The sequence below is a fragment of the Raphanus sativus genome, chromosome 6 (assembly GCF_000801105.2).
Source record: "Raphanus sativus cultivar WK10039 chromosome 6, ASM80110v3, whole genome shotgun sequence".
NCBI lineage: Eukaryota > Viridiplantae > Streptophyta > Magnoliopsida > Brassicales > Brassicaceae > Raphanus > Raphanus sativus.
In genome coordinates, this window is record NC_079516.1 from 42,150,411 (window position 1) to 42,177,166 (window position 26,756).

Here is a 26,756-nt window from a genome sequence, read left to right on the forward strand (position 1 = left end):
TCCACGGCGACCTAAAGGAAGAGGTGTATGTGCTACATACAGCCTGAGGGATTTGAGGTTAAAGGACAAGAGAGCAAGGTATACAAGTTAAGAAAGGCACTCTATGGACTACGTCAAGCTCCTAGAGCATGGAATGAGAAGTTAAACTCAGTGCTTAGTGAGCTGAAGTTTGCGAGGTGCTCTAAGGAACCTGCGTTGTATCGACGAGAGGAGAAAGAACATCTCCTACTAGTGGCTGTGTATGTCGATGATCTTCTCGTGACAGGATCAAGCATGGAGTTGATTGCAGGGTTTAAAGGGGAGATGTCTGCACGATTTGAGATGAGTGACTTGGGGAAGCTCACGTACTACTTGGGTATTGAGGTAAACCAACATGAAGGTGGGATCACTCTGAAACAAGAAAGATATGCTGAGAAGATAATGGAGGAGTCTAAGATGGAAGACTGCAACATTGTCCACATACCAATGGACCCGAGTCTTAAACTGAGCAAAGGTTGTGAGGAGCACCGAGTTGATGAGAAAGAGTATAGAAGGAACATAGGGTGTCTCAGATACCTACTACACACTCGACCCGATCTCTCGTATTCAGTTGGAGTAATGAGCCGGTATATGGCAGAGCCAAGAACCTCGCATGCTGCAGCCTTGAAACAGATCCTTCGCTACTTACAAGGCACACGCTCAAATGGTCTTACTTTCAGAAGAGGAACCGATACTAAACTTATTGGTTACAGTGATGCAAGCCACAACGTTGATGAAGACGATGGGAGAAGCACTACTGGACATGTTTTCTACTTTGGAGGCTCACCCATTACTTGGTGTTCACAGAAGCAAGAGACAATAGCTCTGTCTTCTTGTGAAGCCGAGTTCATGGCAGGGACAGAGGCAGCCAAGCAAGCAATTTGGCTACAAGATCTTCTTAGTGAGATAATCGGGAAACCAAGTGAGAAGGTGATGATCTACATCGATAACAAGTCAGCCATAGCACTCACGAGAAATCCTGTTTTCCATGGTCGATCCAAACACATTCACCGGAGGTACCATTTCATAAGAGAGTGTGTGGATAACAACTTGATCGAAGTTGATCACGTCGCAGGAAGTCATCAAAGGGCAGACATTCTAACAAAAGCACTTGCAAGGATCCGGTTTAAGGAGATGAGGAGCATGATTGGTGTGGAAGATTTGAAGTCAAGAAATGGGTTCAAGCTTAAAGGGGAGATTGTTGGCGTAAGCTTGAAGAACAAGCTATCTTAAATCAAGATATGTTTGAATATTGAGAGTTATCTATAAGAGTTTTTATTGGGAGTTATCTAATAAGAATAGATCTTATCTATAAGATTAGGAGTTATCTAAATCTTATGTATAAAAGGAGTTGTAGACGTGTTACAACACTTTGAGAGGTTTTAGAGATTGACGTGAGATAGCTTAAGGTTTTGAGAAGGAGATTTTCCTTAAGGTTAATAAGAGAGCACATTCTTATTATTGTTGAGATCTCACATATACTTGCATTGAACTAAGACTAGAGATTCTTCCGACATGAAAAGGAAACGATGATACCTTGATTAGATAGGAGATACGAGATAATGAGACGCAGAGACGACGACAGATCGAGGACGATGCAGAAGCGCAGACGACGACAAATCAAAGACAATGCAGAGGCACATACATAGACAACGGATGGCCGAACGGAGACGGTCGCGGCGCTACTGTCGGCGACGATCGCCGAAAGCTAACGAAATTTTTTGAAAATGCTTTTTGTTTTATTATTTAATAATTTAGTTTAAATTAAGATTGTAGGTAACATTTATGTTCAATTGAGTACAGTATTAGGTTCTATATTTGGAAGATAAACTTGGTTTGAGACCGTCTAGAATCATTTCTCTTACTATAACAGAAAATTCACCTAGTAGTTTAAATATATTGTGGTGTGCTTTGATGATAACATCTACCCTCCTGTGTAGTACTGTAAATTGAGAATTGATTTTGCAGAATTTTGAAGGCATGAGCTCACAATCGGTGCCACACGTCTCCACCATGACTCGAATCCAACAAAACCCGCCACTCTCGTCCTCTCACCATCACCACTTTCTTTCCCAGAGAACTTACATCCCGACTAAAGTCTACGAGCACCCGGCGGCTCTTCTCCTCGAGAGATGCTCCTCTCTCGAAGACCTCCGACGCGTCCTGCCTCTCGTCTTCAAGAACGGTCTCTCTCAGGAGCATCTCTTCCAGACGAAACTCGTCAGCTTGTTTTGTCGCCACGGCAGTGTCGTGGAGGCTGCTCGTGTCTTCGAACACGTCGATGATAAGCTCGATGTTCTGTACCACACAATGCTTAAAGGGTACGCCAAAGTTCCGGACTTGGATAAAGCCGTGAGCTTTTTTGTGAGGATGAGGTGTGAGGGTGTTGAGCCTGTTGTGTATAACTTCACTTATCTCTTGAAAGCCTGTGGAGACGAGGCGGAGCTCGGGATGGGGAAGGAGATTCATGGGTTGCTGGTGAAGAATGGGTTCTCGTTGGATTTATTCGCCATGACTGGGCTTGAGAATATGTACGCCAAGTGCAGGCAGGTGCACGAAGCTCGCAAGGTGTTCGATAGAATGCCGGAGAGAGATTTGGTTTCTTGGAACACTATGGTTTCTGGGTATTCGCAGAACGGGTTAGCGAGGATGGCGTTGGAGATGGTTACTCTAATGTGCGAGGAGAATCTGAAGCCTAGTTTTATCACCGTTGTTTCTGTTTTGCCTGCTGTCTCTGCTTTGGGGTTGATTAGTATCGGGAAGGAGATTCATGGGTATGCTGTTCGTGCTGGGTTTGATTCTCTTGTCAATATCTCCACTGCTTTGGTTGACATGTACGCGAAATGTGGATCTCTGAACACTGCTCGGAGGATTTTTGATGGTATGTTAGAAAGGAATGTTGTTTCATGGAATTCGATGATTGATGCGTATGTGCAGGATGAGAATCCTAAAGAGGCAATGGTGATTTTTCAGAAGATGTTGGATGGAGGAGTGAAACCTACTGATGTATCCATCATGGGTGCTTTGCATGCTTATGCTGACCTAGGGGACCTTGAGAAAGGAAGATTCATCCATAAGTTATCCGTGGAGTTGGATCTTGATAGAAATGTTTCTGTAGTGAACTCTTTGATCTCCATGTACTGCAAGTGCAAGGACGTTGAAAGAGCAGCTTCTTTGTTTGGGAAATTGCCGACAAGAACACTTGTTTCCTGGAATGCAATGATATTAGGATTTGCACAGAATGGTCGTCCTATCGAAGCATTGAATTATTTCAGCCAGATGCGGGCTTGGACAGTGAAACCGGATACGTTTACTTATGTGAGTGTGATAACTGCTCTTGCAGAGTTGTCAGTTACACATCAGGCCAAGTGGATACATGGGGTGGTAATGCGAAATTGTCTGGACAAGAACGTGTTTGTCGCAACGGCTCTTGTCGACATGTATGCTAAATGTGGAGCTATTATGACTGCAAGAAAGATTTTTGACATGATGAGCGAGCGTCATGTGACAACATGGAACGCGATGATAGATGGATACGGGACGCATGGTATTGGGAAAGCCGCTCTGGAGTTGTTTGAAGAAATGCGAAAAGGGAACATCAAACCAAATGGTGTGACATTTCTTTCCGTTATCTCTGCTTGCAGCCACTCAGGTTTGGTGGAGGCGGGAGTCAAGTGCTTCAATATGATGAAGGAAAGCTACAGCATAGAACCGTCGATGGACCACTATGGAGCCATGGTCGATCTTCTAGGTCGAGCTGGACGGTTGAATCAAGCATGGGACTTTATTATGCAGATGCCTGTTAAGCCAGCTGTTAATGTATATGGTGCCATGTTAGGTGCTTGTCAGATTCACAAAAACGTGAATTTCGCTGAGAAAGCAGCAGAGAGATTGTTTGAGTTGAACCCGGATGATGGTGGGTATCATGTGCTGCTTGCAAACATATACCGCTCAGCTTCAATGTGGGAGAAAGTAGGACAAGTGAGAGTTTCAATGTTGAGACAGGGTCTGCGCAAAACTCCTGGCTGCAGTATGGTAAACATAAAGAACCAGGTGCATAGCTTCTTTTCCGGAAGCACTGACCATCCCAGTTCCAAGAAGATTTATGCTTTTCTTGAGAAGCTCATGTGCAAAATCAAAGATGCTGGTTATGTTCCTGACACAAATTTAATTCTCGGCGTTGAAGATGATATCAAGGAGCAGTTGCTAAGTAGCCACAGCGAGAAGCTGGCTATATCTTTTGGACTCCTGAATACAACAGCTGGTACAACTATTCACGTTAGAAAGAACCTTCGGGTTTGTGCTGACTGTCACAATGCTACTAAGTACATTTCTCTTGTGACCGGACGAGAAATTATTGTACGGGACATGCAACGGTTTCACCATTTCAAGAACGGTGCCTGTTCGTGCGGAGATTACTGGTGAGATAAAACACATCTGTGGAAGTACAAGAGTAGTCTGAAGTAGAAGCCTTCATACAGAGCTAAAGTTTGTATTGTATTATAAAATAAGATATCCTCGCCCTAGATCTGAGCAAAGTTTTTTGGAAGTGTCCAGGTAATTTATTCACTTATGCTGCTCTGTTTTATTCTTTCATGGCCTGCCCATTACATGTGAAATCTGAATAGTGTTTGTCGTGGAATTGGTCCAAGATTTCTTTATGTTAGATTATACAGAAATACAAAAATTAAATCATTGAGATAAGTTAGGTAGTATCAGACAGAGGCATCTGTTGGACATGGACAAGGCTGATGCAGTATGGAGTTTATAATTAGAATAAACTATTACAATTTTAATTATTATGCATCATCAGATATATGAGAAACACACTAAAGGACAAGGTTGCATTGTCTCTCTCATCTAGAGTGAGACATATAAGTCAACAGTTGGGTCTATTGTAATGCCTATTCAAAGAAAACGAGGCGTTGAAATAAAACAAAACAATACAAAAATCATATGAGTATATAATATTGTACCATAAATCTACAAGAGTCTATTGTTCTCAGTGCTTTGGTCATAAATTCAGATCTGAAGCAATCTTCTCTGGTTGACTCTTTTGTTGGACGCATGGGGGTACACTGGAGAGACATGGGTATTGTTCTCTTTTCTTGCTTTCTCTGGTTAAGTCTAATCTTAAACTGTGGCTATGCAGCTATATCTAGAGAAAATCCTTTGTCATTCGGACAAACTCTGAGTTCCCCTGGCGGAACTTATGAGCTAGGATTCTTCAGTCCTAACAACTCTCAGAATCAGTATATCGGTATTTGGTTCAAGAAAATTACACCACGAGTTGTTGTGTGGGTGGCTAACAGAGAAAAGCCTATCACAAACCCTGTGGCAAACCTCACTATGAGCGTAAATGGGAGCCTTATCTTGCTTGACAGCAGAAACAACGTTGTTTGGTCAACCAAAGAAGCTTCCACATCTAACAAGTGTCATGCAGAGCTCAGAGATACCGGCAATCTTGTCATCGTTGATGATGTTTCAGGAAGTCCTTTATGGCAAAGTTTCGAGAATCTTGGTGACACTATGCTACCTCTCTCATCCCTAACGTATAACATTGCCACTAAGGAGAAGCGAGTGTTGACTTCTTGGAAAAGTGACACTGATCCATCTCCTGGTGATTTTGTAGTTCAGTTGACTTCACAAGTTCCAGCACAGATCGTTACTATGAAAGGCACAAGAGTTTATAAGAGAAGCGGTCCATGGGCTAAGACCGTGTTCACTGGCATACCAAAGATGGATGGATCCTACGCAAGTCCATTTAGCCTTTTCCAGGATATAGGAAGTGGAACAGGGTCCTTCTCTTATTTACAGAGAAACTCTGGGCTTACACGAGTTATCATAACATCAGAAGGATATCTAAAGACTTCTCATTACAATGGGACAGGGTGGGTTATTGACTTTGTGACTCCAGAGAATTCATGTGATCTGTATGGTACGTGTGGACCTTATGCGTTGTGTGTGAAGTCAGCTCCAAAGTGTATATGCATGAAAGGGTTTGTACCAAAGTTCAAGGAAGAGTGGAAAAGCGGAAACATGACTTCTGGATGTGTGCGGCATACAGAATTATCATGCAAGGAAGCGAACTCATCTACAAAGAGACATGGAAAAGGCCTAGACGCCTTCTATACTCTGAAAAATGTAAAGCCTCCGGCTTTCTACGAATATGCAAGCTTTGTGGATGAAGATAAATGCCAACAGGGTTGTCTCGAAAACTGCTCTTGCACTGCTTTTGCGTATATTACTGGAATTGGATGCTTGCTTTGGTACCAGGAGCTAATAGACACAGTTAGATATTCCACTGGAGGAGTCTCTCTCTCAATTCGTCTTGCAAATTCAGAACTGGGTAAGGCTAAAAAGCTTTTTTACACTTTAGCTTAGCGTTCATTTCCATTGCAGTGTGGTTTCTTACTTTAATGCAGTTTTGTTTTATGGTAAACCTTTTCAGTTGAAAGAAGGACAACCAAGATTATTGCTGGTAGTACCTGCCTTTCCATTTTTGTGGTATTGGTGTTTGCCTCATATATGTACTGGAGATACAGAGCCAAACAAAAGGGTAACTCTCAATTCTTTTCTTGTGCATTTTTGTTATGTAACCAACATAAGGAGGAATGACTTGTTCATTATTGTGTTCTTCAACAATTCACAAAGATTCATGGAAAAATGGTTTCGAACAACAAGAAATCTCTGGTCTAACTTTCTTTGACATGAATACCATACGAGCTGCTACCAACAACTTTAATGTCTCAAACAAACTCGGTCAAGGTGGATTTGGTCCAGTTTATAAGGTAATGAGATAAATTGTGATATGTTTGCTCGTCTCATATCGACTGTTATATATCTGCAACTTTGCTTCTAGGGAATTACGGAAGAAAAGAAGGAAATAGCTGTTAAACGGCTTTCTAGCAGCTCTGGACAAGGAACAGAAGAGTTCATGAATGAAATAAAACTCATCTCAAAACTACAACACAGAAACTTGGTTCGGCTTTTGGGATGCTGCATTGATGGAGAAGAAAAGCTACTAATTTATGAGTTTATGGTGAACAAAAGCCTCGACTCTTTTATCTTTGGTATGCTCCCCTTGTCCTGCATTTGCCTCTTAACATCATATTCCTTTTCCTTTCTCATTTAATACGCTTTTATCGTATTGGCTAGATATGACTCTAAAGCTTCAGATTGATTGGCCGAAGAGGTTCAACATCATTCAAGGTGTTGCCCGTGGGCTTCTCTATCTCCATCGTGACTCATGCCTCAAGGTCATACACCGAGATATGAAGGTCAGCAACATTCTCTTGGACGAAAATATGGACCCAAAAATATCAGATTTCGGATTGGCTCGGAAGTTTCAAGGAACTCAACATCAAGACAGTACACGTAGGGTTGTTGGAACGATGTAAGTATATATCTCAGTGACATATTTCAAATGTATTAATTATGTCTAACTTACCAAACTGCATGGAATATGGACACAGAGGATACATGTCTCCTGAGTATGCATGGACAGGGATGTTCTCGGAGAAGTCTGACATATATGCCTTCGGAGTTCTGCAGTTAGAAATCATAAGTGGGATGAGGATTTCAAGCTTTAACTGTGGTGGCCAAGGCAAAACTCTTCTTGAATATGTAAAGAAACTTTTTAACTATCCTCCTAGTGTTTCAAATCACAATATTTATGATATGATGCAAACAATTTCTTAAATAGGCATGGGAAACTTGGCTTGAGACTGGTGGAGTGGATCTGTTGGATGAGGCTATTGCCAGCTCGTGTTCTCTAGATGAAGTGGCGAGATGTGTTCAGATTGGTCTACTCTGCATCCAACAGCAAGCTGTTGACAGACCAAACATTGCACAAGTAGTGTCTATGATCACAACCACGACAGAGCTTCCGAGGCCAAAACAACCAGTGTTTGCAGTGCACGTTCAAGATCAGGAGAGTACCGTCTCGTTGGAGTCTGTGAATCATATGACACAGACTGCGATGTATGGGCGCTAAAGTTTCCACTACGCTGAACAGTACAGTGTGGTCACTTCACTTTTAAACACATGATGTGGTTTGTGTTTGGTTGTTTAAACACATTTGATGTAAATAAAGTTCAGTTTTTGTTAATGGAAGCTCTGTTTGACCTCCAACATGTTACTGGAAAGAGAAGGGAGGCTTTGTTATGAAGAGATTAGATTCTTCTATCAAAAAGGTTGTAAATCAATACAGATTGCATTTCCAACTTTATTTGAGCAAGTAAAAAATAAAGCAAGGCTATGTCTGATCAAGAACACAATACAAAAACCAAAAACAAAAACAAAAAAAGAATCTTTTGGATGTTTAGTAGTTCCGCAAGAATCAATAATGTGCCAGCCCAAAATTTCAAACTGAAATCTCCTAAATTGTGAGTCTCAACAGGTACACATCAGCCATGACCTGATTTGGTTCGCCAGGTCCATCAGTGTTAGTCTGATGATCAAACCCACAAGTACCCATGTGAGTTGTAACAAAACAGAGCTCTCAGGCATCCTCGTTACTGTTCTCAACGAGTATCTTCTTGCACGCCTCGTAACACATGAAAGATATTCCAGCTGCAGGAACCAACTTCAAGCAACTCGGCCCAAGCCCTCTGTACCAACCTGCAAGACCTTCTTGCTCCAGTATACAGACCAACGCATGCAACATGTTCTTATAAACCGCCCTCCCTCCAACTGCTCCCACCTGCATATGCTTCCGGGCAACCTCCAAGGGGAAAGTCGCCGTACTCGATAGAGCACCAGCTAAAGAACCAATCAAAAGAGTCTCCACGTTTCCGATGCTCTCTTTCTTCACCATCTTACGGTACGCCTTTCTCAAGGAATCATAGGCGAAGTAGTTTGTCGCTGCGTATGGAACCACTCCTATAAGACTCGGGGCGAGACCCCTGTAGAGTTCTGTCGGTCCTTCCTCCCTTATTATCTTTACAAACGCATCCAATATTCCCTTGTACACACCTCTCTGCAAACAAAAAAAAAAAGGTTTCCAACACACACATCAGTGACCACCAATCTCTAAATCCCTCCAATATTTTATAGAGCAATACCTGAATAGTAAGACGGGTCTTGACTAGCTCGAGAGGGTATGTCAAGAGGGTTTGGCTGACACCAGCACAAGCACCCGCGAGCAATGAAGCTGGGATGGGAATCTTCGAATCCTCTCCGAGCTTGGGTGTCAGCTTTTTGTTAACTGTCTCGAACACAAAAAGCTGCACAGATTTTGACTCACAAAGTTAAAATGATTACATACATAACAAATTAAGTGCTTCATGCCAAAACCAGTTTTCACCAGATAATAATCTAAAAGCTTCCTACAACAAACCATAACATAAAAAATCATTTGGTACCTCAACGGCACGAGCAGGTGCTACTCGAATGACATTGACCAAATTACCCCTGAAGAGACCTTTCCACCCTTCGTGCTTCATGATATCACGGAACACTTCGGTGGTGGACTCGCCGCCGCTTCCGACCATCAGATGTGTCCTAATGGTCTCCAAAGGAGCAACAGCCGTCCTCGAAACCGCTCCGGCCACGGCTCCGCTGAACAGCCGCCGCAAAGAAGGGTTCGAGATCTTAAGCTTCAGTTTGAAACCTCCTTTCTTCTTCTTCTTCACTTCTTCTTCTTCTTCAACCTCCGCTTCCTTGAAAGGCAAGTACTTTGTGCATAGATCATTGAGCTGAGCAGTGAAGCTATTGCCGTCTCTGTCTGGAGGATTCGGAATAGATCCAGACCCGAGTCCTGACCCGAACCCAGCTCCTAACTGATTAACACTCGCGAATAACAACCCACCGCCAACTGGGCGGTAATTCGGGTTCTGTAGGAGGCTCCAATCGGATCCCGAATCGGTGGAAACTGAGAAGAACCCGTTTCTCGTGTCGTCGAACAAGTTGATTCCAGTCTTGCCCATTGATTAAAAAAAGCTTCAAGCTTTCTCGAGGTTTTAGGTGGTGATGACAGTGTGAAAGATCTCTCTCAAGACCTCGACATCTTCGTTAGTAATAAGAAAAGATGAGATTTTGGAGTTTGGGTTGGGGAAAATGGTCATTTAAATCATGAACTTTTTAATTTGGTCGAAAAAAGGCATGAACTTTCTTATGGACCATTTAAAGCATATACTTATTTTGATTAGCCATTTAAGGCATCAACTAAGTTCGACAAAGCCAATTTGAATACGTCGTTAATTCCATTAACATAGCTATTAGACGGGGTTAATTGCCGTTATTACCTCTGTTAAACACCAAACGATGTCGTTTTAAAATTAGAAAACCCCCAAATCCATATATCCCCAAATCGAAATCCCTAAACCCCTAATTCTCAGAAAGCTCAATTGATCAGACACGTTCTCTTCAAAATGATAAGAAAGAAGGGAATTCCAAGAGAAAAGATACCTTATCGACGAGGACAGGGGAAGAATGATGAATCTTCGAAAGGCGGAAGTGAAGCAGAAGCTCGTGAGGCCAGAGCAGCTGCTCGCGAAGAAAGAGCTCGTGAGGAAGAGACTCGTGAAGCAGAGAATCGTGCATGGCTCGTGAAGCAAAAGCACAGGCTCGTGAAGCAAGGGCTCGTGTACTAGAGGCGAGCGAAGTAGAGAATCGTGAAGAAAGGACTCGTGAAGTGGATGAGGCTTGTGAAGTAGAGGCGACTGACGAAAGGGCTCGTGAAGCTAAGGCTCGAGTAGAGGCTTGTGAAGTAGAGACGACTGACGAAAGGGCTCGTGAAGCTAGGCTTCGTGAAGCTAAGGCCCGAGCAGAGGCTTGTAGAGAAGAGAATCGTGGGGAAGAAGATGATGTAAGTGAAGACGATTGTGCTGTGTTTGGCGATGATGATTTTAATGGTCTTGAAGATGGTGCTGATGAAGAGAATGAAGATGATCAAACACATAATGAGGAAGAGGAACACCTCGAAGAGGAAGCTGATGAAGAAAACATGGATGAAGAAGCTGCGAGAGATGAAGGAGATGGAAGTGATGCTGACAGTGGAGATGATATCTGGGACGATGAGAGGATTCCCGATCCTTTGTCTTCTGATGACGATGAAGATGAGGAAGCGCAAATTCGTAGAGACCATGAAGATCCGGACGAACTACTTGCTTTGGGAAAAACATATAACTCTGCAGAAGACTTCAAGCTTGCTGTTCTGAGGTATTCTTTAAAAACCAGATATGATATAAAGCTTTACAGGTCGCAAGCAATGAGGATTGGTGCTAAGTGTTCAGATACTGATGTTCCTTGTGGCTGGAGGATTTATTGTTCTTATGAGAAGAGAAAGCATAAGATGCAAGTGAAAGTTTATATCAATGAGCATACCTGTGTCAGATCGGGTGAACCTGCTATGCTGTTTTTCTTAATGTTGTTTTAAACTGAAGTTCTTTTGGCTGTGGATCATGCTTTGTTGATGTTTTATTTTGGATCTATCATGTTTAACTGATCGATGTTTAGCTTATATGGTTTTCATTTTCAGAATACTCATTCTAGCAACAAGAAAATCATGAAACAAACATGAATGTCTCATTACCATACCTAGTGCACTGAAACACAACAACAATGTCAAATGCAAACTCAAAGACAACAACAATGTCGACATACATGACATACATAGAAGAAACATCAAAGCTACATAGAAGTAAATGCAGACTTGCTTTTCATAGCTTTACCAAACATTAAGAAAGCAATGCAAATGACCACAAAGCAAACACACACAAAGCACAACATCATCAACGCTTTCCACTTCTTTATTTCCATCTCGCTCCTTGCTACACCTTCTTTCAAATCTTTAATCAAAGTCTTTAACTCATCTACCTCAGTTATGGTATTAGTAAGCTTCCTGCCAATGATTTCGATTTTTGGAATAGCATCTTCAACCTCTTCACACACAGCATCCTCAACCCACTTGAATAAATGTCCCTAATTCATGATCAAATTAGATGTTAATATCAAACTAACATAAAGAACATCTCAGAGGCTGTTTAAATAACGTAAACATCTAACTAGCTTACATCTTTTTTGGTTATGCAACGGTAGAAAGGTCTTCCTGGATTCTCTTGTGTCTTCGATAGGTAAGGCTTTACGCGTAAACCACACTCACACTTCACTGGGAATCCACGAATTTCTCCCCCATGATTTATCTCTGAAGATGAACTCATCAGAAAATTGAGACGAAATTGTAAAGAAAGTATGTTTTGAACTTTCTGGGAATTAGGGATTTAGGGATTTCGATTTGGAGATATATGGATTTGGGGGTTTTCTAATTTTAAAACGACATCGTTTGGTGTTTAACAGAGGTAATAACGGCAATTAACCCCTGTCTAATAGCTCTGTTAATGGAATTAACGACGTATTCAAATTGGCTTTGTCGAACTTAGTTGATGCCTTAAATGGTTAATCAAAATAAGTATATGCTTTAAATGGTTCATGAGAAAGTTCATGCCTTTTTTCGACCAAATTAAAAAGTTCATGATTTAAATGACCATTTTCCCGTTTGGGTTGTCTCTTTGGTTGAGTTGAGTCCCTTTAGGGTTTTACTGCTGCTGCTTTTGCAGGTGGTGATGTTTTTTTTGGCCTTTTGAATGGGTGAGAGTGGTTGGTGGCGGAGGCTGCGGTGTAACTTGTAAGTTTTTTTTTTATATATTATTTCTGTGATATTCGTTTTTAGGTTCGTTTTGTTTATTTTCGGTCCTATTTATCCATAATTTATTTGTTTTTTTTATAAGCTAAGATGCGAAATTCGTCAAGATCGGTCAAAGGTATGTTCTTTTACATCCCAAAAGGTATGTTTCAAATAGTGTTGATGTAATGAAATGGTTGCAAATTATTTTAGATTCATTAGCTCAATGTTTCAATTGTTTTTGAGTGGTTACCACTTCTTAGGGGAGATAACCAAACTTTCTTGAAAAAAGCAGATTTGTTTCTGCTTTTTAAAATTGTACTACAATGTTTATGTTCTTATTTTGGTTTAATATGTTATATTTTATCGATATTTGTTTTTCATAATTAATATTATATATTTTAGATGTGTCACTGTATAACTAAATGTATATTAACTATTTGAATAATTTAGGTTCTTATACATGAATCCGAACCAAAATAGATAATATGAATACTTTTGGTTATTTGATAATTTTTAATTTATTTTAGTTTGGATACAAAATATCCGAACCTAATCGGATAATATTGTTATTTTTGGTAAAAATATTTGAAATTTTAGATAGATTATTTATTTGGATATTTTAATTGAATCCACTCGGACCAAGAAAATCCGACTCAAAAGTCATCAAAATAATTTATAGTATTCGGAAGGAGCCTAATTTCAAAATTCAAAATATCTAATACCTTAAAAACGATCCATACTTGAACGGGTATCCGAAAGATCATATTGCTAAATGTGTATTATTATATTTACCTGAATAACTAAAAAGAGTAAAACTACTATTTAGTGGTATTGAAGCGTTCTAGTTTAGATTTCATGTGTTTTTTTTTACATATTTATAAATAAATATTGATTTTATATAAATGTTAGCATATATATTTTATAATTTAAATTTATTAAATAATTGTTTATTATGAAATTTCTAAATAAAATAATTTTATAGTTTATATTGAGTAATTTTATTTTAGTTTTGAATTGTCAATTATTTCATTAAGATTTTTAAAATATGATTCGTCCGTCGGCACAAATATAGTATATATAGTTTTTTCATGGACCAAAACTTTAATGTATGATAAAAATGTTATATATACTATTTTAAATTTGGTGCTATATTAAAATGTATAAACCTCTAAGCTGCTCAAACAATAATGATGTCATCCGGTAAGCGGTATTCTTGAAAACTATCGAAAATGATATTTATTCAACTTTTATATAAAGAAGAAGACCCTTTAAAAACTTTTATATAAAGAAAAAGAAGGTTAATTCACTAATTGTTTGAACCGAGGAACAATTGCGGTGCAGTAAGAGAGAAGTTAGAGAGGAGAGAGAAAGTAGATCGGGAATGTGTTCTGGCTGATGACGATGAGCTTTCTCAGGCATGTCGTCGGCCGGAATTTATTGAGTTTTGTTGAGAGTTTATTCTGGTTGTATCCTTTTGCTTCCGTCGGTGCATCTTTCTCTCGGTGGCCGGTCGGCTCTAGTCTCCGCCGTCGCTTCTGTTTCTACAAAGGAGGACGGTCGGCTTAAAGTTACCGCGTCACCATTCCTTTCGGTTGACGGCGGATCTGGTTTATTTTCCTTTTTTAGGTTTTATTTCGATAACTTGATCTGCGCTTTAGCCGCCAACGGTTTGGTTCCGACGGGGTGAGAGGCGCAGAGAGCAAGGATCTATGGTGTGAGTGTTGGTTTGGTAGTCGGGAGAGTCATGAAGACCTCCGACGGTGATTGAAGTTATTTCTCACGCGATCTCCTTTTTTTGGTGTTTTCGGTGTTAGCAAAGATTAGTGAAGAAGGAGACCTCGCAAAAGCGATGGATTCTCTTCTATGTAGGAAACACTGGAGTCAAGGCGTTTGCGGTGAGGAATTGGTGGAGCGACCGGTCTCCGGTGAGGTCTGGCGGTGTGGTCAGGATCCCGATGGTGAGATGCATGCGGCGGCAGCATCTTTTAGTTTTTAGGATTTCCTGTGTTTGGGCCGTGGGTCATTGGGCCTTTGGGCGTGTTTGGGTTTGTTGGCCGGGTTTACGTTGTGGGCTTCAACCTGTTGTATGTTGTTGGGCTTGGCCCATTTTCTTTAATAAAATTAGAGGGAAAAAAAATTCACTAAGGGTCTAACTGGTGACCAAGGAATAAAGAGGAATAGTACATTCCTTAATGTTCCTAACAAATTTTACCATTCACAAGGAATAGTCATTCATTTTCATTCCTTCTCATTTCTTTTATTGTAGAGAATTAAATAACAAATTTGTTCCTCACTAAATTTGATATGGAATAACCATTCCTCACTATTCCCATAATTTTATTCCCATCCATTCATTTCCTATTTATTCCTAATATTCCCGAGATGGTTACCAGTTAGACCCTAATTGTTTTCCATTAAGAAATTAGTCCACTCAGACTGTGTGATTTTCGTGTGTCACATCAAATGCCACCAAATACTTTTCCAATGGTTTCGTTGATAGGTTCATTTAAATGTCACGTGTGTTAATCATAAAACTGGTGCATAATGTGAAACACAACGAAAGGTGGTTGCAGTACCGCAGACGTTTTAATGCTCGAACATCTAAAGGAAAATAACATTTTTCATGAAGATCATTTGAAAGATATAATCTTTTATTTTGTATTAGTTATATTTTAAATATGCTAAATTGTTGAGATTTTATATATCTTAATTGCTTACGTATCAGCCTGATAATTACTTTAGACAAGCATTAGACTAACCTTTATATTCTCTAAAGAAATTATTAATTGGTTTCTTCAAAAAAAAAGAAATTACTAATTGGATCATATTATAATAATATAAATGGACAGCTAGCTTAGTGGATATTAAATGTATTAGTTCCACATATTAACTAGATATTGGATTAGGTAAGAAACACACAAGTTATAGAATGACTAATACACTGTACTAGGTTAAAATCTACACCTTGTGCGGAATGAGTATTGTATACAAATTACTGTTACGTATTATATGTTTTACATATTATGAAATAATAAATATATATTGAATAATTAAAAATTCAGTAACTGTTCGTATATACTTAATTTGGTGTAAACACATAAATAAATTTATTAATTTTAACAAACACTTTTTCTACTTTTTATCATTTGTATTTTTATAACACAAGAATTTAAAATCACTGAGAACAAATTTTTTGTGGGATGTCTAATAGTTTTAGTAATTTATAATTTTAAAAACATTCAATGCAAAGTTTAAAATTTAAATATTAAGTTGTCAATATTTGTTCAAAAAGTTTCTCGAAAAAATCAAAGCAAATTTCGAAATTAAAATAATTATTTATTTTTATATGGTATATAATTTATTTTTAAACAATATTAAATATATATATATATATTTTGTATATATATATTAAATAAGTCTTCCTACTTATATAATTTTGTAATCACTTGTAACTTGTTATAATATAAATTTTGAACCATGAATCACAAAAATTTCAATGTGAGATTTTTAACAACTTTAGTTATTTATAGTCGTTTTTAAAAATTCAAAACATAACATACAGAAAAATCTAAATTTTTATTATATAGTTTATGTGATTGTTTAATTTATTTTAATAAGTTATAATTTTAAGAAATGATAGAAAATAGACTAATTTATATTAAATTTTTATTATTTAAAATCATTAATTATCATATATACTTAAACCACATTATGCAATTTCGTGATTATTATAAAAAGAAACAATGAAGAACATTAGTAATTAATTAATGGTTAATTTAATAAAAAAACATATCCTACTATATATTAATTAAGAAGTCACTTTAATGATTTTTGCTTACGTGTCTATAATATGTGAACTCTTACAAAAATTTTATAATTTGATTGGTCGATGAATTTTAATTTTTTTAATTATTTTTAGTTATTTTAATTAAAAAATATAAATACTGTTCTTAAAATAAGATTGATATTATCTGATAGATTAATATAAATTTAGAATATATTTTAGTAATAATTTTGAAATTATTTAAATATTATAATTTACATATCTATTTTTTTAGAAAGCGTTATAATATATAAAACAATGAACATAATAAATTATTATATCAATTAATAAATCTAGTTAAATAACTTAATATAAAAATTACTTTATAGATATAAATTGATATCACTAGTTATTTCTTTTTGTCTACTAACAATAATTATACATAAAATAACAAAATAACACATATTCACTGATTCACATATCTAGATCGAAAAATCGTATTAGATCTTATAACTAAATTGGTGTAATATGTTCAATTTTTAAATTAAGTGACTCCTATGTGGATTACTTATTTTTGACATATATAAGAATGTATTTGATATGTTTTTCATTAGATTCTTACAAAGTAGAAAATCCTGCGCTTTAAAACGAGGGTCAAATCTAGTGGTTCAGTCAAAGTTGGAACTCCTATCTATGTTTTGCAGATATTTTGTATTGGTATCGGACGCGTTGCATGGACTGAGAAGGACCAGGGATCCGGAGAGGTTGTGAGGTTGGGGGAGACAGAGAGTCATATAATATCAAGGTTTTTGCATCCAATCGATAAGAAGAACGTAAGACATTCCTATATCGACATATCCTTGTCAGTCGCATAGCTAAGTTACTCACAATGCTTTAGCAAAAGAAGAATTTTATTCATGATGAATTGTTTTAATATTAAAGGCAAAAGACCAACCATTTAGTTGGTCACTTATGCTAAAATAAATTAATGGAGTAAAATATGTATTTACCATTTATTCATTTGTTATTTTCTTTTTTTTTTTAGTTTACTCTGGTTGATGGAAATAAGGATGCAAGAAACGAACTCCTTCGAGGTACAATGGAGTCTGCATCTCAATCAACCGCGACGCCTGCACCGTTTCAAATGTAATCAACCAAAAATACTTTAAACCATTTGTTCATTTGTATGAAGAGAAACATGAGAAACTATACTTACAGCTCGAGCAAAGGCAAACATTTCCTCTTCGCCAGAAAGCATTTTCACGATGGAAGAAGGCGAACCAGCAGCACTTATGCTACCTTCTGCAAGAACATCTCGCCTTAACCTAGAATCCTCTGTCTCCGTCTCAAACTGGAAGCTGCAAAATTTATAATAAAAATGAATGTGATAATCACATACATCAATAAGTTAACCCCCCCCCCCCTTTCACTGTAATCTTTATTTACCTTTCAAGATCGAAGAGGGTACCCTCTGCAGTTCCTTGAAACAACTCATCAATAGGTGTCTCTGCGCATGAGACAAGACAACAATGGTGGTTGTATAACTCATCCACAAGTGTTATAAACCTACGTGCCTGTCAACATCAACACAAAAAAAAAACCATCAGAGAAAAGAATCTACAGAATCTCCCAAAAAGCCACCATAAATCTTCGATTTTGTGTTATTTTAATATTTTTTTACCTTGTCTCGTATCTCCATGCTCATTGCTGGAATCTCAGAGATAAAAATTGTATGATAGTTTTTAGCCACTGCTATATAATCTGCTGCACCTACTGGTCGACCACATAGATACTCAAATGTGAATCTTGCCACTCCTTTACAGCTTTCAGGAACCTCCACTGTTCTGATGTTACACACACAAACATATAAAAACATTATTATATAATCTGATCAGTAACAAAAGAAAACTATTGCCATCTAGAGTTACCTTCAAACATCACTGGTAGAGTCGCGGAAGTTATTTCTCCGCCGCACTGGTCAGTGACCTGACGCCACATTTTCTCAAACTCTTCCATAACAGCATTACTCAAAGGCCATAAGTAATGAACCTATGAATATTTAACAAATTTCATTAAAACAGAATCAACGAACCCTAAACAATAAAAGATGTTAAAGAAACTGGTGAATCGATTCACACATGTTCAACCGAGTTTTGTGCTGCAACTCTTCTGTAATCTACTTCGCTTCCAATTGAGATTATCTCACAATGTTTCTCCAATTTAGAGATGAACTTATCAAATATCTCCTTCTGCATTCCGTCCTGTACCAAACCAAACCAAAATTAGCAATAAAAGTTAGTGACTACCGAGTAAACAGACAAGAAGAGAGCCTTAAAAAGAATAAGAAACCTGATTTAACTCCCTTGGCGCTCTGTTACTAGTAGCCACAAGAACAGTTCCAGTACTCAACAGTCTGCTCATAATTCCAGATAAGGCCACAATAGCAAACACATCAACTGTCTGTAAACAGAAGATGATGCAAGTAAGTCCAAGTTACACTATTTGCAACTTCATTAGAGTCCAAACAAAGTCTCATCTAGAGAAAACAGAATTGGGCTTTGATAATTTTCTTTGTGAACAGTTAGTTGTTTACCTGAATCTCATCAAAGCAGAGGATGCTGGCTCCTTTTTTAATAGACTGCTGATCAACGAGAAACTTATCAGCGACAGCTGGAAGAATGTGTTTCATCGTGAGTTGCTGCTTATAAAACTTCCCCAGCTAGCCATTCTTTAACTCTCTCATCAACAGGAAGATTCATAATCCAGCTCGAAACGCTATACTGAGAGGACTTCTCTTCACCATTCTCCTTCCAATACTTGTGCATTTGCTCATTTATCTTCAGCATAGCCTACGTACAGAAGAAAACAAAATCAGTTACATTGAAAACAAAACAAAAAACATCTTAAAAAGACTCTCTCACTCACTCACCTCGTGAAAATGAAACCGCTGTCGATGTCTGATCATCCCATCAGTGGCGCTATAAAACATATCCATCAACATAGTCTTGCCTACATGAAACACACACCAAACCGTTGGTCCTCTCAACTAAGCTAGCTATACACGACAGAGAAGGAAACAACAAGAGAGCATCCAATTAATTAAACATACCACATCCTACATTTCCATAGATATATAATCCTTTAGGAGCAGAAGGTATTGCAGGGCGAGAACCGACGATGGAATCCAGTTTCCTCTCTCGGTTAAGGTAAGAAACCCATTTACCAACTCCAGGTTCTACACTCATCTGTCTTCGCCTAAAACATCACCAAAATAGATAAAGAAACAATCTTTTCAAACTAATTGACAAAAAAAAAAATATATATATATATATATATATATATATATATATAAACCTCCTCCTCACCCTAAGACCCATCTTCCTAAAAGCTTTTGGCCTTGTTTATTCATAGAAGCCCACATACCATCTTCTTCCTTCTTCTCAGCTTCTTCCACCATTAGTCTTCGTCTCTCTTCTTCTCTCTTCTTCTCCCACTCTTCTAATCTCACCTGGAAGTAGACAAAAAACAAAAACAAAAATTGAATAACACACATAACAATTTGAAAAAAACCAAATATTAATAAATAAAGGAAACTTTTACATGAAAATATTCCATTTCTTTCTCGAAATGTTCCAATCTGCCGAACAAGTTTTGGAATGCAGAAACGACTCTCTCTTGGTATGGATCATGTTGTAGCCTCCCTTCTTCCACTAACTTACTGTAACTCGTCAATGGACCTGTGATCAGAAAGCCCAATTCCAACAATAAGACCAAAGAAAAAAAATATTTATGGAAATATAATTTGAGGGAATGAGAAAGACAGAGTGTACCTGATGGTGTTGGATTTGGAGGAGGAGGAGTGCAATAGGAACGAGGAGCAACCAAGTGGAAGCCATTGGTGTTCCTGCTGCTTCGTCTTGTAGACAGCCCTAGACGTACAGCAGCAGAGATCTGCGACACCTTTCGCATAATTTGGTCTGATTCAGAAGGTAGTGTCCGATCACGCCCGTTTAGATACTGTTCCGGTCCGGGAAACGGAGGATTTTTATAATTAATAGGTGTCGACGTGGCGAGATGTAGACCGTTTGTAGAATTGATGATTTGGTTTACTAGTGTCCGCAGAGATTTTGTTTAAAGAGAGAATTTTTGGTTTTGTTTAAAGAGAGATTAGTGTACATTTTTTACATGGTCAAAGACCATACCGGATGTGTGGGTCCGGTCCGTGAGGATGGTGACATATTATCTAATGTTTGGTGCAGTCTGAAAAAGTTGTTAAGAGACTTCATGGAACTGTGTTTCTATCTTTTACGATAGGTCCTTTTATAGACTATGAATCTACACAAGGGAGACACAGGTTAAACAACAAGAAACCTATCTCTACATAATGAGGTTGGTGTTGTTGATTGATGGATGACCAAAAAGCACAATCAACCGAAAAAGTTTAAAAAAAAAATAAACAACACTTCTCCTATAGAAAAAAAGATCTGCCTAGAGTCAGGAAGCCAGGCTATTGCAAAGCGACAAACCAATGCATGCTTAGGAATCTTATTCTGGAACCAGAACCAGCTTTATCCCAAGCCAGTCTTGAAGTTCCCAAATGTTCCCTGTTAGAATGTTTTCAATTTGGTATGTATCACACCGACTTAAAAGATGAACTTGTTGAGGTGAAAAATTCACATTTGGAGAGGTTTAAAGAACCTTTCTGTCGGTGTGGATAATTTATGGATCTTGCTTCCAAATGATCCGACATAGCCTATAATGATATGACCATCTTCTGTCTTTCAACAAAGAATGGTTTCACTAGAGTAAGAAGGAAATATAAAAGAAGTTATTACTACAACAACAATAGTTTACTCATACAGACAGATAAGGATTTCGAATGAGAGAGAGAGGAAGTAAAAAAGAAAACAAAGACAAACTCAAAAAAGAAGATGCAATGAAGTTTCAAAATCACTATGTAAAAATATAATTAGCCATAACACTTAAACGTAGAAAGACAGTGATCATAATCTTATTCCCATAAAACTGCATTCTTGAAATCTCAATCTTGACTCTCGTTACGTTTCCCAGCAACAACTTCGCTCTCCCTCTCTTCCAAAAGCTTCCCAGCTTCTTCATCACCACTAGCCTGAACCTTCTTCTGCGTCGCATCTTTCGCCTTCAACGCCTGCAGCTTGCAATGGTTGTAATACCCAACGCCCAAAAACGCAAGCCCGTACCCGAAAAGATTCAACGGCGTGACCGTGTCCTTGATCACCGACCACGAGAAGGCGATCAAGAGCCAGTCCTTAACCACACCAGCCACATTCATAGTCAGAGCAGAGGTCTTCCCAACGAGGAGGAAAACAGCAAGGTTCAACGCAAACGCGCAAACCGAGTTCGTTCCGAAGATAACGAAATCGAAATGGAAGCTCGACGTCTCTTTAAGAACCGGGAACTCAACGAAGATCCAAGGAACAGAGAGGAAAACAAGACAGCAAGGAGCAACGTAGTAAAGAGAAGTGATGGGGTTAAGATTGATTCCTTTGGAAGTAAGCAAGATCTGGATCAGAACCAACCTGGTGGCCTCGAACGCAACCGCGCCGAGCTGGAGAACGACGCCCCAGACATCGAACTTGGCTTCTCCGTAGGCGGCGATGGCGACGCCGAAGGAGATGGAGAGCATGTTGGTCATGGTGCGAGACTTGAAGGACTCTTTCTTGAGCAAGACGCCGATGGAGTAGACGGCGACGGGCATGAGGGCCTTGAGCATCTGGATGAAGGAGACGGAGAGGTAGATGTAGGCGGAGTTGGAGAGCCAGAGGGAGAGCGAGTAGAGGGCTCCGATGGGGACGACGGATCTGAGGTAAGTGTCGCGGGACATGGAGACGGGCTCGACGATCTTGAAGACTTTGATGAGGATGATGGCTAAGGAGGAGCAGAAGGCCATGTGGATCATGGTGAGTGTGATTGGGTAAGGCCAGTTGTAGAGCTTCTTGTCGAGGATGTACTTGTTGTAGACGATGACCGTGAAGCTGAGGAAGATCCAGATTGCCACGTACGTGTAGGAGAGGAGGATCTTCTTTATCACTCCGTCGCTCAGTGCGTGACCTTTCCCCATGGTGGTGCGCAGGATAAGCAGAGAGATGCGCAAGATAGATAGATAAGTCTCCTCTCTATGACTCTCTATCTCTCTCTTGTGTTTTACAAAGGTAGAAGAGAGAGACTTAATTGAGTTCGGGTCGTGTAATGTAGAGGAAGGGCTTACGTGACTGTGTTATGCTGCTACGTGGCGATAAGGAGCTTGGCTATTTGACGATTGGCTTATGGTGGGACCCGTACTTTATATAAATTTTTATATTTTCCTTGACTTAGTCTAAGTATATAATTATGCAATTAATAATGTGATAATATGTCTTGTTTTAAAGCTCTTTTTAGCCATTTACGTTTTGTTACACAAGTTACGAAATGGTCTATTTGTTTACTGATTTTTTAAAAAAATGTTGCGGAAAGCTCACAGAAAGGAACCTGAATTCCTTCTATATTTACTAATTTAGTTAAATTTATATATAGGACAATAACATTTTAACTATTTTTACAGATTTTTCATATTTTACTTTGTCACTATTGTTTATATAATTGAGATCGCAGACAAATGAAATTATGAAATTTTTAAAAAAATAAATGTTCACAATAACCGACAACAGCTGGAAGACAGTAAAGAAATTTAAATTTTAGTCTTCCAATCAAAATATCGTTTTGTAATTCTTTTTCGAAATTTCAAACATATACAGATATACACTAATATCGAAAGTTACTTTTGTCTTTTTCTCCAGTTAATAAAAATTGATTTATTCTCGAGCTTTTATACTCTCTCCGTTTCAAATTATATGTCGTTTTGGAGCAAAATTTTTGTTTCAAAATAAGTGTCGTTTTATGATTTCAATGCAAAATTTATTGACTTTTTAATCTAATATATTTTCTATTGGTTGAAATCTAATTATGTGTATTGGTAATGATGTTTTTATCTAGTAAATATATAAAATTAAATGTTTTATTAATCTGTGTGCCGAAATCTAGAACGACAAATAAATTGAAACGGAGGGAGTATTAGATGTCGTTGTGACATTTTTCACATAGATTAAGAAAGTTGTTGAAATATATGTAAGTTGTAATTAATTATACCTTTTTGACCAATAGTATTTTAGATAAATAAAATTATTTATAAAATCAATGCAGTTTGCAATTAATTTTCAGCTGAAAGTTAATATAATTTACATTGGAATTGTAAAGTGACATTCTTTGTGTAACAAGAAAATGAACTCAGAGTAACACTTATTATGAAAAGAGGGAGTAATCTTTTGGAAGAAGTAACTATTATTACACCTTGGCTTTAAACCAGCAGCTCAGTATGCGATTCTGCATAAAATTTGTCAATTATTGATGATGTACTTCGATTTCCTCAAACATTGCTGGACTGTATTTTTATCTAATCAGTTTCCAACATTGCCAAACATAATAATGGATGAAAGGAGTTATAAACTCCTTTAACTGTACGTTGCCTGATTTCTTTAAAGTGATTACCAATCCCTAAAGCTATTATTAAGACTAATTAAATGGAAACTTGTAACCTTGAAATGCGAAGTAAATATAGGGGGAGAGTAACGATGAAACAATAAGTCAACGTTTAGAGAAATATCGTGATTCTCACGCGTTGGGTCAGTTTCGCTGCGTTCCTCTTACGTTGCATTTGGTGCTGTGATAGTCGTCGTACCGTTTGATGAACTTATACTTCGGGCCGAGACAGAGTTTGTTGACTTTTGAAACGAATCTAGTCTTTTGCTCGCTTTTTGATTTTAAGCATTTGATAATTGGTCATGAAATTATGATTTGCGGAATTGCTCTTTTAAACTGTCGATCAAGTGAAATTTATTTTCCTTGCAGCGTAGACAATTACATTCTTCTAAAACTGTCGGTCACTGCCACACTGCGTGCATTTTGACTCGTAGAGCAGATAATTAATTACATTTCTGAGATTCAAATATTGTACTTTCTAAAGCTGTCGGCCATTGTGTGCATCACGTCTGATTATCTATGGCATACCAGGCAACTGTAAAGTTAAATAATTAAAATGATAAAATTTATTTAAGGACACAAAATGTATGATACCTTATTGGACAAATAAGTAGGAGTTTTAGCCAGGCCCGGCTCAAACTTATGACGGAATATCTATGCACATTTGTAAACTCTTGCGACTTATCGTTTGGTTTGGGTCATGATCCATCGACTAAAGCATGGAATGAAGTACCCAATGTAGTATATTGAAAATCCTTTTGCTAGATCCGGCTATGCCCCATTCAAATCAGATTATTACAAGACCACATGTCTAAAAATATACGTGTCACTAAGACCTCACGCTAAAAGACGGATTTCACTAAAGCTTGCTTACATAAGAAATCATTGGTGAGATTTAGGCTAAATTCTACTAATCTGGAGATATATTGAAAAAAAAAACATTTATCTAAAATTTTTCTTTTCAACCCAAAAATAATCTGACACTAAATTCAGAATGTAAAAATTAGCCATTTGGAGGCCGAGTTTCAGTGTCGAACTTTATCCAGGAAGGATTTCTCTTAGGTTAAACAATACCTAACAATATTTATATCCACGACTTTTTTTATCCCTAAACCCAATGAATGTGAGTTTTTCTATTTTGACTTGCTCCCTCGCTGTGATCGAATAAGAATGGATAAGAGGCTCGTGGGATTGACGTGAGGAGGTAGGGGTAGCTATATTTCTGGGAGCGAACTCCATGCGAATATGAAGCGCATGGATACAAGTTATGACTTGGAATGAAAGACAATTTCGAATCAAGAGAGCTAGCTTCGGTGCTCATTTACTCTATACGCGTCTTAGTGGACTGACAGAGTGAGCTGGAAAGGTTCCGTCTTTCCGGGGAAATTCAAGAGAGCTAGCTTCGGTGCTCACCAAAGGACGGAGCTGTCGAGTAAGGATTGGCCGAAGTCAGTTACCTGGGAATCAGCCAATAAAAAATAGACAAATAAAAGCGTGATCTGAGGAGGTAGAGCTAAATAGTGCACGTAGGGTAAACGAGGACTCTGGTCAGCTTTGAGCTGTCGAGTAAGGAGTGACGGGCCTTTGGAAACCCGAGAAAAGCGGGGGAGTACTCTATACAGTGCGTTCTATTATTGCCTCTTATTTCCGAGGGAGTGGTCGTAATTAAGCCGCGTGGCAATACCCGCCAAAAAGGACTCTTTGATTTTGAGGGGCGGGGCCTTTATCCAGGGGTCATGATCCATCGACTAAAGCATGGAATGAAGTACCCAATGTAGTATATTGAAAATCCTTTTGCTAGATCCGGCTATGCCCCATTCAAATCAGATTATTACAAGACCACATGTCTAAAAATATACGTGTCACTAAGACCTCACGCTAAAAGACGGATTTCACTAAAGCTTGCTTACATAAGAAATCATTGGTGAGATTTAGGCTAAATTCTACTAATCTGGAGATATATTGAAAAAAAAACATTTATCTAGAATTTTTCTTTTCAACCCAAAAATAATCTGACACTAAATTCAGAATGTAAAAATTAGCCATTTGGAGACCGAATTTCAGTGTCGAACTTTATCCAGGAAGGATTTCTCTTAGGTTAAACAATACCTAACAATATTTATATCCACGATTTTTTTTATTTTAACAAATAATGATGAATAAAGTATAGTATGCTTTTTTGCAATAAATATTCAAATTGTAACTTATGATATTTTTATTAAATTTCTATTTTGAATTTACGTATTATAACAATTTTATTATTGTTTTAGTATTATGTTTTTTTAATAATTTATCTATTTAATTTGGTTTACAAAAGTGAAAATACATTAAATAGAAACAGAAAGAGAGATAAACTCCTCTGTAGTTAACTATACCCTTAAGTATTGAAAATTGGTTTAAAAAAGGTGAAGAAAAAAGTTTTTTTCTTTCTTTCTTTCGAAAGTGGTGTTTAGAGCCGGATTACCGGGCTAAATAAAATGGGTGAATACTAATGATCAGTACAAAATTACTCTAAAAGCATGATGTTTGCCTTCTCCCTCTTTGAAGGAACTCATCGATTCGCTGGATGATTTATTGCTTTCAACATTCGAATGTTTTTTCGTCGTTTAGACCGGTAAGTGAAGAAGCTCACTATATTTTTCCTGATTAAATAAAGAAATTAGATTCCTCTTTGATGTTGTAGATTCAAATCCTAACATTAATTTTTCTTTTTTTCTGAGAACAAAAATTTAAATTTTTTGAAAATATAAGAAATTGAATGGTAAAATTTTGGTTTTCATGGTTTTATATCAT

The 26,756-nt window shown here is 37.8% G+C and overlaps 6 protein-coding genes across 6 annotated transcripts; 2 read left to right on the top strand and 4 right to left on the bottom strand.

The window, feature by feature from the left end:
* Positions 1-1,539: 1,539 nt before the first annotated feature.
* On the top strand, positions 1,540-4,453 carry LOC108812257 (pentatricopeptide repeat-containing protein At1g11290, chloroplastic). The gene has a single exon (XM_018584461.2). The coding sequence runs from the start codon at positions 1,999-2,001 to the stop codon at positions 4,441-4,443; it is 2,445 nt and encodes an 814-aa protein (XP_018439963.1). The 5' UTR covers positions 1,540-1,998; the 3' UTR covers positions 4,444-4,453.
* On the top strand, positions 4,438-8,151 carry LOC108812258 (G-type lectin S-receptor-like serine/threonine-protein kinase At1g11280). Its single transcript, XM_018584462.2, has 8 exons — positions 4,438-4,575; positions 5,045-6,367; positions 6,470-6,577; positions 6,673-6,809; positions 6,881-7,091; positions 7,177-7,414; positions 7,494-7,644; positions 7,724-8,151. The coding sequence occupies exons 2-8, from the start codon at positions 5,086-5,088 to the stop codon at positions 8,012-8,014; spliced, it is 2,418 nt and encodes an 805-aa protein (XP_018439964.1). The 5' UTR covers positions 4,438-4,575; positions 5,045-5,085; the 3' UTR covers positions 8,015-8,151.
* A 61-nt stretch (positions 8,152-8,212) lies between these two features.
* LOC108812259 (adenine nucleotide transporter BT1, chloroplastic/mitochondrial) lies at positions 8,213-10,065 on the bottom strand. The gene is made up of 3 exons (XM_018584463.2): positions 9,384-10,065; positions 9,084-9,245; positions 8,213-8,998 (listed from the first exon to the last, which is right to left on the bottom strand). The coding sequence occupies exons 1-3, from the start codon at positions 9,945-9,947 to the stop codon at positions 8,522-8,524; spliced, it is 1,203 nt and encodes a 400-aa protein (XP_018439965.1). The 5' UTR covers positions 9,948-10,065; the 3' UTR covers positions 8,213-8,521.
* A 1,465-nt stretch (positions 10,066-11,530) lies between these two features.
* Positions 11,531-12,182, bottom strand: LOC130495831 (uncharacterized protein At1g43920, Chloroplastic-like). The gene is made up of 2 exons (XM_056987369.1): positions 12,036-12,182; positions 11,531-11,943 (listed from the first exon to the last, which is right to left on the bottom strand). The coding sequence occupies exons 1-2, from the start codon at positions 12,180-12,182 to the stop codon at positions 11,653-11,655; spliced, it is 438 nt and encodes a 145-aa protein (XP_056843349.1). The 3' UTR covers positions 11,531-11,652.
* A 5,120-nt stretch (positions 12,183-17,302) lies between these two features.
* On the bottom strand, positions 17,303-20,529 carry LOC108807332 (uncharacterized). The gene is given in 14 exon segments (XM_056989028.1): positions 17,303-17,539; positions 17,626-17,767; positions 17,856-17,983; positions 18,091-18,256; positions 18,340-18,458; positions 18,548-18,670; positions 18,759-18,869; positions 19,003-19,120; positions 19,122-19,258; positions 19,339-19,418; positions 19,519-19,664; positions 19,775-19,917; positions 20,010-20,146; positions 20,240-20,529. Coding segments are annotated over 14 exon segments (1,773 nt in total). The 5' UTR covers positions 20,379-20,529; the 3' UTR covers positions 17,303-17,455.
* Positions 20,530-21,222: 693 nt separating this feature from the next.
* Positions 21,223-22,616, bottom strand: LOC108813631 (probable sugar phosphate/phosphate translocator At2g25520). Its single transcript, XM_018586245.2, has one exon. The coding sequence runs from the start codon at positions 22,507-22,509 to the stop codon at positions 21,451-21,453; it is 1,059 nt and encodes a 352-aa protein (XP_018441747.1). The 5' UTR covers positions 22,510-22,616; the 3' UTR covers positions 21,223-21,450.
* Positions 22,617-26,756: the final 4,140 nt, after the last annotated feature.

Coding starts and splice junctions, on each gene's coding strand:
- LOC130495831 (XM_056987369.1), bottom strand. CDS start 12,182: ATGAGTTCATCTTCAGAGATAAATCATGGGGGAGAAATTCGTGGATTC. Junction 11,944..12,035: donor GTTGCATAACCAAAAAAGAT/GTAAGCTAGTTA, acceptor ATCATGAATTAG/GGACATTTATTCAAGTGGGT.
- LOC108812257 (XM_018584461.2), top strand. CDS start 1,999: ATGAGCTCACAATCGGTGCCACACGTCTCCACCATGACTCGAATCCAA.
- LOC108813631 (XM_018586245.2), bottom strand. CDS start 22,509: ATGGGGAAAGGTCACGCACTGAGCGACGGAGTGATAAAGAAGATCCTC.
- LOC108812259 (XM_018584463.2), bottom strand. CDS start 9,947: ATGGGCAAGACTGGAATCAACTTGTTCGACGACACGAGAAACGGGTTC. Junction 9,246..9,383: donor CACCTGCTCGTGCCGTTGAG/GTACCAAATGAT, acceptor AAATCTGTGCAG/CTTTTTGTGTTCGAGACAGT. Junction 8,999..9,083: donor AGACCCGTCTTACTATTCAG/GTATTGCTCTAT, acceptor TTTTGTTTGCAG/AGAGGTGTGTACAAGGGAAT.
- LOC108812258 (XM_018584462.2), top strand. CDS start 5,086: ATGGGGGTACACTGGAGAGACATGGGTATTGTTCTCTTTTCTTGCTTT. Junction 6,368..6,469: donor TCTTGCAAATTCAGAACTGG/GTAAGGCTAAAA, acceptor AAACCTTTTCAG/TTGAAAGAAGGACAACCAAG. Junction 7,415..7,493: donor CGTAGGGTTGTTGGAACGAT/GTAAGTATATAT, acceptor ATATGGACACAG/AGGATACATGTCTCCTGAGT.